The 17137-nt window shown below is 41.2% G+C and overlaps 1 protein-coding gene across 2 annotated transcripts in view; it reads right to left on the minus strand.

Annotated features, from left to right (window-relative positions):
• The window catches only part of LOC137072667 (polymeric immunoglobulin receptor-like), a 63217-nt gene that overhangs the window by 22351 nt on the left and 23729 nt on the right, over window positions 1-17137 (minus strand). For both annotated transcript variants that reach the window (XM_067440573.1, XM_067440572.1), the window contains exon 6: window positions 4933-5238. In XM_067440573.1, the coding sequence (XP_067296674.1) occupies window positions 4933-5238 (306 nt within the window). The remainder of the gene's footprint in view (window positions 1-4932; window positions 5239-17137) is intronic.

Consider the following 17137-nt stretch of genomic DNA (forward strand, 5'->3'; position numbering starts at 1 on the left):
CGGTAGTATGGAGGAGGCTACTGTTGGGCGGAGCATCATTGAGGAGATCCTCGTCCGCAACTCTCTTGCCGGGAGGAGTGCAATGGGCAGACCGGTCACATAAGTGCCAAGTCTTCATTGACTCAGAAGCGGAGGGTAATTTTATGGACCGTTCACTGGGGGCACTTTGAATACTTGGTCATGCCTTTCGGGCTGTCCAACTCCCCAGCAGTTTTCCAAGCACTAGTCAATGACGTGGTGGGAGACATGGTAGATCAGTTCATTTATGTCTACCTGGATGACATTTTGATATTTTCGTTGTCTCTCCAGGAACATGTCCAGCACGTTCAACTAGTGCTCCAGGGGTTGGTAGTGAATGGGCTTTTTGTCAAGGCGGAGAAATGCGCTTTCCATGCACAGTCTGTTCCGTTCCTAGGACACATCGTCTCGTCCGAGGGATGCGCATGGATCCCGACAAGGTTAAGGCTGTGATAGATTGGCCAACCCCAGATTCCCACAAGGCCCTGCAGAGGTTTCTGGGGTTCGCCAATTTTTATTGATGTTTTATTCGTAACTTCAACCAACTAGCCATGCCTCTGACAGCGTTGACCTCCCCCAAAGTGACGTTCAGGTGGTCTGGTGCACTCGAAACTGCATTTTCCAACCTCAAGAACCGCTTTGTTTCGGCTCCCATTCTCATCGCCCCTAATCCATCACGTCAGTTTGTGGTGGAGGTGGACACTTCAGAGGTGGGTGTAGGAGCGGTTTTTTCCCAGCGCTCTCCCTCGGATGACAAGATGCGCATTTTTGTCTCACCTTGCGCATTTTTGTCTCACCGTTTATCGCCAGCATTGGTAACAGGGAACTGTTGGCAGTTACGCTTGCATTGGAGGAATGGCATCATTGATTAGAGGGAGCGGGGGTTCCTTTTATCATTTGGACTGACCATAAGAATGATCAACATCAGATCTGCCAAATGACACACCTCTAGGCAGGCTCGGTGGGCTCTTTTTTTTAGGACGTTTTGAATTTACTCTATCGTACCAGCCGGGTTCTAAAAACATCAAACTCGATGCGTTATCTCGCGTTTTTGACAGCTCCGAACGCCCGTCTACTCCCGAGTGCATTTTTCCGGAGAGACTCATCGTCTCGGCACTCACATGGGAGGTCGAAACGAAGGTCAAATTGGCCTTAGAAGGGGTAACGCCTCCACCCGGTGGCCCACCGAATCGTTTATTTGTGCCTGAGGGAGTTCTGTACGCCGTAATTCGATAGGATCATAGCTCCAATGTAGCTTGCCATCCAGGAGTAAATAGAACAACATTTCTGGTAGAGCAATGGTTCGGGTGGCCTAGTATGGCTCGTGACATCCGGGAATTTGTATTGGTTTGTTCAGTTTGCACCATGGGTAAGACTTCCAATCGTTCCCCAGATGGGTTACTCCAACCGCTGTCTGTTCCTTCGAGACCCTCGTCCCATTTCACACTAGATTTCGTGATCGCCCTCCCACCCTCCCTGGGCAAGACGGTCGTTTTGACCATTGTGGACTGGTTCTCGAAAATGGTTCACTTTATTCCCTTGCCTAAATTACCCTCCACCAAGGAGACAGCGGTGGCTGTCATAGACCACGTCTTTTGCTTACATGGCCTTCCGTGATGTGGTTTCCGACAGGGGGCCCCAATTTGTATCCAAATTTTGGCGTGAATTTTGTAAATTACTGGGGGCGACAGTTAGTCTGTCTTCGGGTTTCCATCCACAGAGCAATGGTCAAACTGAACGAGTCAATCAGGATCTTGAGAGAGTGTTATGATGTATTGCTGCCAAGAACCCTTCCTCTTGGAGCCAACTGATTTCTTGGGTTGAGTGTGCTCAACTCGTTACCAGTGTCGGCCACGGGCCTCTCTCCATTCAATTGTAGTTTAGGGTACCAGCCACCTATCTTTCCCAGTCAGGAATCTGAAGTCGCGGTCCTGTCTGCCCACGCCTTCGTCCAGACGTGTCGTTACACATTGAATAGAGCCCGTGAGACTCTGCTCCATGTAGGTAGTTGCACCAAGGCCCAAGCCGATCGACACCGGTCTAAGCCTCCCGTTTACGTCGTGGGTCAAAAAGTGTGGCTTTCTACTAAGAACATTCCTTTGCGTTCCGTAAGTAACAAGCTCGCTCCGAAATTCATTGGCCCGTTTCCTGTCACTAAAATCATTAGCCCGGTGACAGTCCCGGTGAAACTACCTCCAGCGTACAGGAGGATTCATCCCGCCTTTCATGTCTCCAAAACTAAACCTGTTTTTCAGTCCCGCATAAATCCGCCGGTCCCGGTTCCCCCCACCACACTTTGTAGATGGGGAACCTACGTATTCGGTTAACTGCATTCTAGACTCTAGATTGGAGGGGATGTGGATTTCAGTACTTTGTGGACTGGGAAGGTTACGGTCCGGAGGAGAGAAGTTGAGTTCCTGCCAGGGACATATTGGATCATTCCCTTATCGATGATTTCAATCAGGTAAGTCCTCCTGGGGGCACAAGGTGGCGCTCTTAGGGGGAGGGGTACTGTCACGGTTCATGAATTCATCGTCTCATTATGTCTGTGTTGTGTGGTGTTGTTGGAGGCGTGGTCACTGATTACTCATCACCGATCACTCATCTGCTGCACCTCATTACCGGGTCCATATATTCCTGTGTCTCACTTAGTCTTGTGTCAGATCGTTACAGTGTGTCCTGGTGTTCCTGTGTGTCGTGTTCTTCGTTTGGGATTGCTTTGCTCTGGTTCCGGTTCCAGCCGACCGTGCCTGCCCGATTGCCTCCCTGCTTCATGGACATCTCAGTGCCCAGCGAACCTCCCTTGGACTGTGCTGTTATCAGCCTTTGTGACTTCCTGATATATTTCCTGATGTCTTGAGAGAATAAAATTTTATCTTATTCGCAATTGGATCCTCTGTTCTTTCTCCTAGCGCACACGACACTACTAGTCACACCAAGGCTCATCATGCATGGTAAGTATGAAATATATGGTAAATAATGAATGTGTTTTGGCAATTTTATGGTGATTTCATATTTCAGGAGCCTTCTAAATTCATCTAAGTGGATGATCAGCATTGATTGGAAAGTGACACACATTGCATTGATGAGCAGTTAGATTTCTCTGTGGCACTCTGTGTTTTTCAGCGTCTTCTATGTTTTTAACATTGAATACCAAGAGTCAGCCAGTGCCACATTAGAATTCATTGAAAGGTGCATGTGCAATAATATAACGAGTTTGCCACAGTTGTGCATTTGATTTTAATTTATATATTATTTTGTATGTTGTTTAATTTCTGAATTACTCCATTTCTAAAATAGTTGTTGTCTGATTCACTCAACAGGTTTTTAGTGAGGATTAATCCTGAGTGGACAAAGTGTGCTTCCAAAGCTGGAAGAGGCGTAAAACTGTCATCTGTGAAGAAAGATTCAAAACATAAATCCACATGTACATACATTTTTGTAGTGGCTCACTGAATTTGAGTGAAAAACATGCAACTAACTGAAAGTATTTTTGTTAATGTTTTACTTGTACGGATATAAGAAGATCATTTAATTCATGTTAACATAAATAACCTAAAGGGTCATTAGTGGCTGAGATGTAGATTTGGGTGTTGTATCCAAGTTTACATGTTTTGTTGATATTATTGTTATGAAGGAGCAAATTATTAATATTTAGTGTGTTAATATGTAATTCTGCCATGGTAATAAAGTCAATTTGTGTAAAGATTCAAAAGTTCTTTCTATTTAAAAAAATAAAATAAAGTAATGAAAGTAATGAAAGAATGCTTCATAAGTTTAAGAGTACCACAATGAGTACTGCATTATAAATTATTTAAATGTATATGCAGTATGCTATTACTGTACAGTAATCAACAGAAACCACTGCCGCCAGTAATCAACTGTAATGGTGGTTTTAGTGTATAAAACTGGCAACACTGTTGCCAGTTAGTGACTGTATTGGTATAGACACAGTACTATACTGGCAGCACTGTTGCCGGTTAATCACTGTACCGGATTCTTTACAGTAACTAGCTGGCAACAGTGTTGGCAGTATTTTACTCATAAAAATCCTGGTAAGGTTTAACAGTGCAGTTTGAATGTCTCAGGGTTTCAGCCACGTGGTCAAGGGATAGATAAAAGAAGAATGCAACTGTTGCTCTGGCTCTTATTCTCTGGCTTTCTCTTTCAGGGACTGTCTTTTTGGCTCTTTGCTCTCTCTCTCTCCATAACCAGTCAGACCCACAGTAGGCGTTCCACCCTTACTCTTTACTCTTCTACTGAAGAAACATTTCGTGGATATCCATTAATTAAATCCATTCATTGAATAACATTTTCAATGTTGCAAAGTTCAGTAGTTATGATGTCATTTCTAAAAGAGTTTAAGCTTTATGATACTCTGTGATAAACATACAGACAAATTTATCATTAAAGAAAATCACTTGTGCATATTTGTAAACTATGATATTCAAGTGTGCCATGTTTGAATATGTGCCAGCACAAAGGTAAGTTTAGGTTAATTTTGTATTTTCAAATATTTTGTGTGATTGATTACTCCAATTTGTTTTAAGTTGATCCAAGGTTTTTTTTCTTTTTCAGTGTAGCTTTAAAGAGACAGGACACCCAAAAATGATCACATTGTAGGAAAAAAAGCTGAAGAACACTGAAACAGGTGCTGTAATTTTATACCAGAACTGTTAAGTTTACAGACATAAACCTAAAATTCCTGCAGTATTTTTACAGATGTTTCTTAAAGTGCTTCAGGGCCTAAAAACAGCTCAGGGCTCAGAGGGTTAAAGGGCATTTTCTTTCACTCTCATGTTGTTCAAACATGTATGACTATATTTTTTATTAACATTGGTCACTGAACAGCATTGGACCCCAATGACTTTCATTGCATGAATTAAACATTTGTGTTAATCTGAAGTCTTTTACCTCTGATCACTTTTAGATGAACTTCAGTGAAGACGAACGACCCAGAAGTCTCCTCAGCGCACCAGTATTTCCCAGAATCCTCTTCTGTCAGACTGTTGATGTTCACAGTGAAAACTCCAGCTGAGGTTTCGTCAGTCAGAGAGAATCGGCCATTTGTTCTGTTACTCGATGAAACACAAACTCCGTCTCGGACACAGATATTCGGCTGATCTCCTCTGCAGAACGACCTCTGGAGACTCGAGAGATTCCTGACGGACTTACAGCTGATGGACGCCGATCCTCCGACAGACGCTTCATGACTGATCGCTGGAGAGAAGAACATTAAATATGAGAACAGAATGATCAGAAACACTGAGATGTTCCCAGAAAACTCCCTCACCATCTTCCCTGATGATCATGAGCTCAATGGGAAGGTTAAACTCATCTGTCACTGCACACCAGTATATCCCAGCATCCTCTGCTCTGAGGTTACTCAAGGTCACAGTGAAGAGATTGAGTTCAGGCTCATCCTTTACTGAAATATTTGGTTTATTAAGGTGGGCTTCATCTGATTGAATGATCTTTTTGGCATCTGGAGTGAAACACTTTCCTTTGCAAAGATGCTTTACTTGTGTTGAATGTTTCTCATCATAAGGGCATCTGATCTCGGATGAACCTCCTTCACGTCCCACCACTGGAGGAAATAAGAGTCAAAGAAAGGGAAAGTGTTTATATGCTGTAATACAGGGTAATAAAAGCTGTAATAAAAAAAAAAAATCTACTTTTAAATAGGTCACTGTGCTGAGATCTACCCTGCTGATTTCAGATTAGCCTATTATCATACTACTCGTGCTCTTCCTGCCATTAAAGAGTGTAAGTAGTGTGTTAATATGCAATTTCAAATTCAGCACCTAATTTCGTCGCTGTCGATAACATTCAGTAAGGCTATAAGTCACTTATAAGTAATTAGTTACAAATCATAACTAATCATTTACAAATCATGACTATACATTCAAAAATGATTAATAAGTGGTAACATTTTTTAAATGATTCACTGATTCATAACTGTTCAAAGCTTTATTTTGAAATCGGCCCATCACTATATAAGTCGTTATTTCACGAGTTCACACTTACATCAATTAAATAGAGTAAACAATATGCGTATTTGGCGTGCTGTCTGGGGAGGACTCCGGGCTTGGAAATTTTGCCCGAACCCAGAGTATCCCCCCGGATGGAGATAGTCTAGAACTAGACTGCAAGTTTTATAATTGTTTTGATGTTTATAGGAGTTGATTTAAGTAAGTGAGGAGAAGGGGTGGTGGTGGGATGCTGAGAAACTGGAGGTCTGACGGCTGTCCAACCACAGAAGGAATTAATTACACAATTTACATTTTTGGGTGAACTAACCCTTCAAATCGTGTTACTCGATTGGACTGTCAAGCAAATCCTCACAGCTCATACCTCCGCCTCCTCCTCTGGCAGGCGGCACACACGCAGCACAGAGCTGAATGTAATCAGTGATCTTGTAAGGGTAAATTACCTAGGTGTTTTTTTTTTTTTTTTTTTTTTTTAAATAACGACTGTTTTCTTTACTGAAGAAATACTATGTATATAAAGGTTATATTTGATATATTTGATGTCTGAGACGTGGGAACGCTAGAAAGATAGGGCAACCAGAGTGCAATTTACTCTCGCGATCAACTGGTTGAGCACCCTAGCTGTAATACATGTGTCTGTTATTTGATGTTTGGTCGCTGTACGTACTAGTTGGAGTGAGTTTGTGTCGATTGGTGAGAGAGACAGACGTCAGATGTGTGTGTCTGGTTTCTTCTCCACACCAGTAAACTCCAGCATCTCTCAGCCTCACGTCACTGATGCTCACTGTAAAAACTCCTGCTGAACCGACAGAAAACTCAAAGCGGCTCTTCTCTGATGAACTGATGCTTTCACATATCTTCTTCTCCTTCTTGTTCTCTTTGCAGAAGTGTCTGGAGGTCTCAGTGTGTTTCTCCTGGAAATTGCAGGTGAGTTTCACACTTTCACCAATAATAGCAGATGTGCTGCTTAATGGATGAAAAGGATCACCTATTCACAAAAACAATAAAAAACATGTTATATCAAATATATATTTATATACACACACACGCACACCTTTAGGTGTCCAGGAGTCTCCTCCGTCCTCACTTTACCTGGATTTACTGTCAGTTTGACCTCGGTGAACAGATCTTTGTCATTGATATTCACTCCACACCTGTACGTTCCTTCATCAGCCGCGGTTAAATCCCTGATAAAAACCTTCAAAAGTCCTTCACTGGAATCATCAAACATCTGCACATTATTATGATCCTTCCATTGATTCTGTCCATTAGCCAGGATCTTCTGTCCTGAATCTTTCTGGATGAATTTCTCATTTCCTTTGAATTCTTGTGGAAATGTACAGGTGATGAAGACTGATTTACTGGAGTAGGCCTGAACAGAAGTCATCTGACCTGCAAAACGAGATTTATTTCATTATTAAAAGTCATTTCTTATTTAGATCTGTAAGAATCCTTTAATTAAAAAAAGAAACTAAACTCACTATAAACATTCAGATGAATCTCTTTAATGAAGGTAATGTGAGTAATTGATCTTCCTGAAGGTCGATCATCTGATTTGTCTCTCTCCACTCCACATAAATAAACTCCACCGTCCTCTGCAGAAATGTCTCTAATGGTCACAGTAAAATGATCTTCAGGACTGTCAGACAGAATGAACTTCTCCTCAGATGATTGTGATGATCCTGATGATCCTGAGCTGTTCGTCACATGGACAGGATCTCCGTTCAGTCTGTAGAAGACTTTAGTGTGTGTTTTAAACTTATGATCATATTCACAGCGGACAGTGATCGTTTGTCCAATAGACTCGTTCCGGATAACAGACGTCCAACAATGAGGCTCTGAAAATGATTTCAACAAAACCTTGTGACATGGAGGCTTAAAATAATATTACTATTATTAAAGCGAGGAACTTTAGCCTCTCTGTCGCCATCTCTGTTTGAAACATATAATGTCATGCTTCTTTCAGTGTTTTGACATGGGTTAGATGTGTGGTATACCGGTACTGGGAAAATACCAGTATATATTTTATTTCAAATGGTACGATATCATGATTTTGCACATTTCGGTATATGCTGCTGTTCAGAAGTTCACTGCTAGATGGCAGTGCGCGCTACACAAACTGACATGAACCCGGCAAATGTGCCGACAACATAGACGAACAAAATGGATAAAGCTGTTGAATCTTACTCAATATGCCCAAAACGAATTTAGAGACAAGTGAAATTTGTAATTACTTTGCTTATAAAACTGATGAAGAACCATCAAACCTAGCCAAGCATCTGTCACTATCCTGACTTTAAGACTTTGTAAAGGGATACTCCACCACTTTCATATTAAACTGTTATTCCCTTAACTAAAACGAGTTGATACACACCTCTTTCGTCTCTCGCTCGTAATCTCTCTGACGCGCGGTGACGATCTGATAGCATTTAGCTTAGCCCACTAAGCCCAGTTTATTCACTATGGTACCAAACAGAGATCAAGTTAAAAGCGACCAAACACCTCCACATTTCCCCTATTTAAATACAGTTACACCAATAGCTGAACGACCAAGTATGATGACATAAAATCCTTCCTCACATTTCCCCCTCACTCTCTTATTTCTGTCAATAGGGGTAGGGTACTCTCAGAAGTGCTATTCCGCCACACATTATAGTTCCCCTTTTTAATCCACTTAGAAAAGCGCCACGTTTTGCTATTGCTATTGCTATTAGCTATTGGTGTAACTGTATTTAAATAGGGAAACCGTGGAGGTGTTTGGTCGCTTCTAACTTGATCTCTGTTTGGTACCATAGTGAATGAACTGGGCTAAGTGGGCTAAGCTAAATGCTATCAGATCATCACCGCGCGTCAGAGAGATTAAGGCCCCGTCCACACGGAGACGCGTTTCGCTGTGAACGTATACATTTTGTACCGTATCAGCGTTTCGTCCACACGGATCCGGCGTTTTAGAAGCATGAATCCGATATTTTTCAAAACCGGGTCCCAAAGTGGGTAAATCTGAAAACGATCATCTTCCTTCTTCGTGTGTACAGCGAATCCGTATATTTTCTGAAACGGTGATGTCATCACACTACGTCCAGCACGGTGAAAGAGGTAAAGAATACAACTACGGCCACTGGGCATGCGCACATCAATATTGCATCATTCAATGACCGTATCTGCATTACTGTAAGGGTATGTTTTGGGTTGGGGTAGGTGTAGGCATTAATAAAACACATCTGTTAAGTAGCAAATGTATTTGTTGTTATTTAATTGTGAGATTTTGGCTCACCTCCGACCACTACTACACTCTAAAAAATAATTCAGTGGCTTAGTAAATATCACAGTAATAATTAACTTTATTAACTTAATAAAATCTCTCAATATCATTTACTTGATGGTTTTAGTTAAACATACCAAAATAATTGACTAAAAATCCAACAGTTAATTTTGTCTAAAATGTATAGTTATTTTTAAGTTTTTTTCACTAAAATAATTTAGTATTCAAACAACCAATTCTTTATTTTAAATATACTTAATACATTTGTGAAATTTATTTCAAAATATTTGAGAATGGAGAATTAAACCGATCTGTTTCAAGAACCACAAATATTACTTAATTAAAATCAAGATTATTAATATTTAACACACACTGAAGAAATTGAGTAAATTTACTCGATTAAAACAATGCGCCCCTCCCCCACCCTCTGACGACAGCTCGACGGTTGAGTGCGTGCGGATATTTGAATTCTCCTCAGTCACCAGAGCAGTTTCTTCTTCTTCTCAGCGTTGCAGAATTGGGGCATTTCCACTGAAATTCAGGTTTGTATGTTTTTTTTTTTAAATCTACATAATCATTACTGTGCTAAAAGGCATTTTATTTAATTCAAAACAACATACAGGGACAGTGTGAGTCACCTTAAGTTAACGTGTGGCGTTGGTCTTTGAAACGCCTGCTGTGTGGCTCAAAACACACAACTTTATTCGTAAAGATAATGAATATAATGAATTTGGACGATAAAATCTTATTAAAACTGGGCACTTTTTGTTTATTGTCAGGTTATGGAGTCTGGCGCCTCGCAGCATCTTTCAGCTACGAATGAAACGCAGGACAGCGGCCTCAAGTTCAAAGTCCACCCGCAGACCGCTAACGTTAGTCCATCTCAGGCTCGAGAAACAGCGCTGATACGGTGGAAATGGGATAACAGACCGGTTGATTACACTTGTATTACTTTTAAATGTTTATTTTTTACTTCTAAAATGTTTGTTACATGAGTTTAAATGTTGTAAAATAACTGTTATTCTTTACATGTCAAAACAGTAGCCTAATAACTGTTATATGCTGTAACGTTATTGCTGTACTCGTCGACAATAAAGGCCATGTCATGTATAAGTGTGTTTGTGTGGACTGTGGAGTATTTTACAAAGGTTTAGAGGAAATTAAAGTTATACTATACAAGTTAGTAATACTCATAAATAAAAACAGTTCATATTAGTCATAAATATTGGTTTTTAAAATGCTTTTTACCCAATTTTTTCTACTCAATTGAATTTGTTAATGTAACAAATGCAGTTACTCAGATCTACTTAATTTTTTTACTTACATTTACTCAGTTCTTATGGTGTCTATAATTGATTCCACTGCTTTAAAATTTACTCATTTTTTTTAGTGTAAAAATGTTTCACCAAAAAAATTGAGTAAATCATAGTATTAGTTTTTAGAGTGTATACCCCTTCTAGCCACAACTCTTCTTCTCCGTTTTTAGTGTATTTCTGTGGCAGAATTACAGCGCCACTCACTGGCATGCAAACTACATAGTTTTTAGTCCGTTTTCTTAATCCCGTGTGGACGCAGATATTTCTTGAAACGAGGAAAAAAAATGATCGAATTAGGAAAGCGCTGGCTTCGTGTGGACGGGGCCTAAGAGCACACACTGAGACGAAAGAGGTGTATCAACTCGTCTTAGTTAAGGGAATAACAAAAAGTGGTGGAATATCCCTTTAAGAGATTGACACGTGAGTGCATCATTCAAACCATCTAATTTAGACTTTTATTTTCCTTTAACACCGACCAACGCACATAACATAAGATCGAATATCACAGAATCTCCAGCGTTTATTTCAACCAATGACATTTAGCTCTCATAATATTTGCACACGTACTATTGCACTATTTACATTCGGGTAAGACACAACTGACAGTGTTTATGTGAATACTCACTAAAGATGGACATTTTTACATAATTTTGTGTATTTGACTGTTTAAGGGGGGGGGGGGGGGGGTGAAATGCTGTTTTATGCATACTGAGATTTTTACACTGTTAAAGACTTGGATTCCCATCCTAAACATAGACAAAGTTTCAAAAACTAATGTTGGACGTTTGATGGAGTATTTCTGTGTTAAAAATACTCCTTCCGGTTTCTCACAAGTTTCGGCGAGTTTTTTTCGAGTATGGGTCGGCTTGATGTTACACTAGGCTGACGTGCAAAACCGTTTTGCTTGCTACTGCTAAGGTTTAGTCGCATACAATAGTCCATAAACCGAATCATGTCCTCATAAACTGTGAGTAAACACACACAAATGTTGACAGGCCACTAAATACAGTCCATACCACAGAGACGGACGTCCTGCTGCTGCTGTTTCTCCTGTTGAAGTTATTTCAGCCTCCGGATCTGATTCTGGATCATATCTGTATTAGTTGAATCTGATTGATAGCCATGGTTTATTAGGGTAACGTTTTCTTTTCCACGCTTGAGGATGTCAGCTTTCAGACGCTCTCGTGCAGTAGCTGGGCGCTCGCCATTCTTTAGCTCCGCCCACACGATACGCCTCCAGGCGCTCGTTTTTTTCTGGAAAGACTCTGTACAGCCTATATTTCTTTTATAAATATAATAAAACTAAAGACTTTTCGGAGATATGAAGGATGCAATACTACTCTATATTTAGCCATTTTGAGATATTTTTGCTGAAATTATTCCTCACAAGAAAGTTTTCAAGTGACTGATTTGATGTGATAATCTTTTACTAATAAACATTTGTGGTAATTTCCCACATCGCATAATTTTACTCATTCTTGTGCAATACCCACACCAATATCAGACCGTGCGGTACTTCTGTATTAGATTGTGGTACCGTATCGAAGCCAAAATTGTGGTATCGAGCCACCCCTAGTTGCCTGTGATCATAGCAGATCAGTCATCATACATCAAGACACACTGATGTTAAAACATACACCTGAAAGGGTCAGCTGAACAGGTCATTTAAATTGGTTTTGTTCTTTTTACAGATCTGACATGTGCATGCAAAGATGAATGACATGAAAACATAACAGACATTTCCCCTGCATCTGACCTGACAGCTCAAATGATTAATTATTAGTATTATAAGATGACTGTTAGGAATTTTTGCGAGGCATGGGATCTGTTTAAAAAATTGCTTTATGTACTTGTTCAGTAATTAATGTGTGTAAATTTGTACTTAAAATCTTCTGTAGTGCCTCTTTAATAGTACTATAATAATTACTGCAGTGAGTTATAAAGTATCACACGTACCGTTGTTCACCTTTAACTCAACAGCATGTCGACTCCATGTCTGTCTGTTTCCACATGTATATTCCCCATCATCCTCTCTGCTGAGTATCCTGATAAACACTGTGAAGGATCTGCTGTTTTCATCATCATACAGAGCCAATCTCCCGTTATAAACCCAGCGGTTCTGAGTCTCAGTACTGATGCCCGTCTTACAGCTCTCGTCTCTGCAGAAATACTTCCCTTTAGACTGATCATTCTGGTTCTTGTATGGGCACTTGAACATTAAACTCCCTCCAGAGCATCCAAACACAGGGAAACAAAGTACCTGACCTGCCAAACACAAGTTCATTTGCTCTGGGTTATTATATATTATCAGTCTAGATCATATATTATTTGACCCAGACTGAGCAGCTCAGAACTGACCTGAGATCAGGCAGATAGTGATGAAGATGAAGATGATGATGGCACTCCTCATTCCAGATGGACTTCAGTCTCACAGATATCCAGAGAAAAACCAGATCCGATCTCAATCCAGTGAAAGCTAGAACTGATCAGATGTGTTCGTTGAATGCGATGTAAGTTTCTATCATTAGAAGTGCTCACAGCCTCCGTCAGTCTCTCTCACACTTCTCTTCCTTATTCTCTATAACGGTTCCTCCCATCTGCAACACTGACAGGGCGGTAAGTGTTGACAAGCAGAATGTGTGAAAGACATGCAGAGAAACACAAGCATTCAAACACACACAATGCAGGCGGCACATAGGTATATAAATATAAGCATATACATAAAGGGTGACTGAATCATAGTCATGAAAATCACAGAAAAACTTACTGTTTTATTAGACATCAATCATCTTAAAACATGCCATCATTTCCAGTAAGAGAGCGTATGAACACACTGTGAGAATTTTCTGTCCAGTGGGTGTTGTGAAAGCACTAGAAATGGATTGACACTCTGATCTAAGAGATTATCAGGATAGTTTTAGGCCTGGCTTCACAGACAGGGCTTCACGAGTGCGCACTTACATATCATTTATGGAGGGTCAATTTAAATGCGTATTTGGTGTTAACCAAGAGTACCCAACCACACCCAACATCATTTAGATAGGGTGACCAAACGTCCTGTGTTCTCAGGACATAGACATTTTGGTTATAGATAGTATTTTTTAATATAACAATTTTAGGACCCACTTTATATTAGGTGGCCTTAACTACTATGTACTAACATTTTAATTAATAATTTGATACAATGCACTTATTGTGTACATACATGTTTTTACATTGTACTTAAATTCACCTGCATGTAATTACGTCTCTAATTAATTTCTGTAGTTACATTTGTAATTACACAGTTGGCACTTCCCTTACACCTAACCCTACCCTTAAACTGACCCACACCACCACACCTGACCCTAACTCTACCCTTAAACTGACCCATATCACCACACCTGTCCCTAACTCTACCCTTAAACTGACCCACACCACCACACCTGACCCTAACTCTACCCTTAAACTGAACCACACCACCACACCTGTCCCTAACTCTACCCTTAAACTAACCCACACCACCCCACCTGACCCTAACTCTACCCTTAAACTGACCCACACCACCACACCTGTCCCTAACTCTACCCTTAAACTGACCCACACCACCACACCTGTCCCTAACTCTACCCTTAAACTGACCCACACCACCACACCTGACCCTAACTCTACCCTTAAACTGACCCACACCACCACACCTGACCCTAACTCTACCCTTAAACTGACCCACACCACCACACCTGTCCCTAACTCTACCCTTAAACTAACCCACACCACCCCACCTGACCCTAACTCTACCCTTAAACTGACCCACACCACCACACCTGTCCCTAACTCTACCCTTAAACTGACCCACACCACCACACCTGTCCCTAACTCTACCCTTAAACTGACCCACACCACCACACCTGTCCCTAACTCTACCCTTAAACTGACCCACTCCACCACACCTGACCCTAACTCTACCCTTAAACTGACCCACACCTGTCCCTAACTCTACCCTTAAACTGACCCACACCACCACACCTGTCCCTAACTTTACCCTTAAACTGACCCACACCACCACACCTGTCCCTAACTCTACCCTTAAACTGACCCACACCACCACATCTGTCCCTAACTCTACCCTTAAACTGACCCAAACCACCACACCTGACCCTAACTCTACCCTTAAACTGACCCACACCACCACATCTGTCCCTAACTCTACCCTTAAACTGACCCACACCACCACATCTGTCCCTAACTCTACCCTTAAACTGACCCACACCACCACACCTGACCCTAACTCTACCCTTAAACTGACCCACACCACCACACCTGTCCCTAACTCTACCCTTAAACTGACCCACACCACCACACCTGACCCTAACTCTACCCTTAAACTGACCCACACCACCACATCTGTCCCTAACTCTACCCTTAAACTGACCCAAACCACCACACCTGTCCCTAACTCTACCCTTAAACTGACCCACACCACCACATCTGTCCCTAACTCTACCCTTAAACTGACCCACACCACCACATCTGTCCCTAACTCTACCCTTAAACTGACCCACACCACCACACCTGACCCTAACTCTACCCTTAAACTGACCCACACCTGACCCTAACTCTACCCTTAAACTGACCCACACCACCACACCTGTCCCTAACTCTACCCTTAAACTGACCCACACCACCACACCTGTCCCTAACTCTACCCTTAAACTGACCCACACCTGACCCTAACTCTTCCCTTAAACTGACCCACACCACCACACCTGACCCTAACTCTACCCTTAAACTGACCCACACCACCATACCTGTCCCTAACTCTACCCTTAAACTGACCCACACCTGACCCTAACTCTTCCCTTAAACTGACCCACACCACCACACCTGACCCTAACTCTACCCTTAAACTGACCCACACCACCACACCTGACCCTAACTCTACCCTTAAACTGACCCACACCACCACACCTGACCCTAACTCTACCCTTAAACTGACCCACACCACCACACCTGACCCTAACTCTACCCTTAAACTGACCCACACCACCACACCTGTCCCTAACTCTACCCTTAAACTGACTCACACCTGACCCTAACCCTACCCTTAAACTGACCAACACCACCACACCTGTCCCTAACTCTACCCTTAAACTGACCCACACCTGACCCTAACTCTACCCTTAAACTGACCCACACCACCCCACCTGTCCCTAACTTTACCCTTAAACTGACCCACACCACCACACCTGACCCTAACTCTACCCTTAAACTGACCCACACCACCACACCTGACCCTAACTCTACCCTATAACTGACCCACACCACCACACCTGTGCCCGGTTGCATAAAACACCTTAAGTTTTTCCCTTAAGTATGATACTTAAGGCGTGATTTCCCCTTATCTAAGGGAATGATTTAAGGGTGTTGCATATAATCCCTTAAACGGTTCTCTTAGGTAAGGGACGCCGCTAAGTGTTTCACGACTGCGACCCAGGTTTTACCGTTATAAAATTCTATTGTTGCCATAGACACGCTGGCGGGTTAGAGAGTGAAGCTGAGATTCAACAAGAGGAATATTACACGGAGTGAGAGAACATTATTGTCTTAAATCAAATAAAAATGATCACTGCTGAGGATAAACGATTTGAAGATCACGACAAAATAAAATAATATGCTTGGTAACGTTATTTGTTTCACACGTTAGACCTTCTCAGCAAAAATCAGCTTCAACACCGGCAGAGCGCCAGCAGCACGCCAAACCATGCAGCAAAGTGAGGTTTTATTGCTTCTTTGTAAACAATTATTTTAGTCTATTGTTAATTTTACTTAGAACAGCCTCGATGCAATTTTTAGATTTTTTTCATTATTCCTTCAAAACACTTGTGAATTGCAGAAAGACGCAAATATCCTCTCCAGCCGCGACAAGAGAAAAACTGCAGAGACATCCTACAAAAGACAAAACTGCAATTAGAGATCGAAAAACTTAAAAAGGAGAAGGAAAATCAAGACCTTTACAACTTCATTCTTAATAACAAACTAATGCAGCTTAAGTGAAGGAAAAATAAAATGCACATCAATTGACGAATATTTTTTTTTTATGACAGATCTGACAGGTTTTGTATTTATTTATGATTTATTTATTTATATTTTATTTATTTATATTTATGACTATTGTCCATAGGCTACTAGCTAAACTAATTAAAGAATGCATTTACGATGGCATCTCTGACAACAAATCCAGCCCGTTGAAAATCTTGTTGATTATCTTCATGAGCCTCTTCTGCTTCTGCTTCTTGAGCCTCTTCTTCGACATCATCTCCCTCTTCACAATACATCTTTGACATGTTAAAAAGAACAACGCTGGCGACAATAATTCTGCAGACGCGCAGCTCGCTGTGGAGACAGTGAAATCTGCGTTTGAGCTGTCCGATCGTTGATCTGATCAGTTTGATCTTTCCTAGGATCAAACGATGACCATAATTATCTACAAGTCAAAATACATTTTAATACATTGAAAAAATATGATCAATAAGTTGACAATAGCCTATATGTTTTTACTTAATTTTCAACTT

This window comes from Pseudorasbora parva, chromosome 4, assembly GCF_024679245.1.
Source record: "Pseudorasbora parva isolate DD20220531a chromosome 4, ASM2467924v1, whole genome shotgun sequence".
NCBI classification, from domain to species: domain Eukaryota; kingdom Metazoa; phylum Chordata; class Actinopteri; order Cypriniformes; family Gobionidae; genus Pseudorasbora; species Pseudorasbora parva.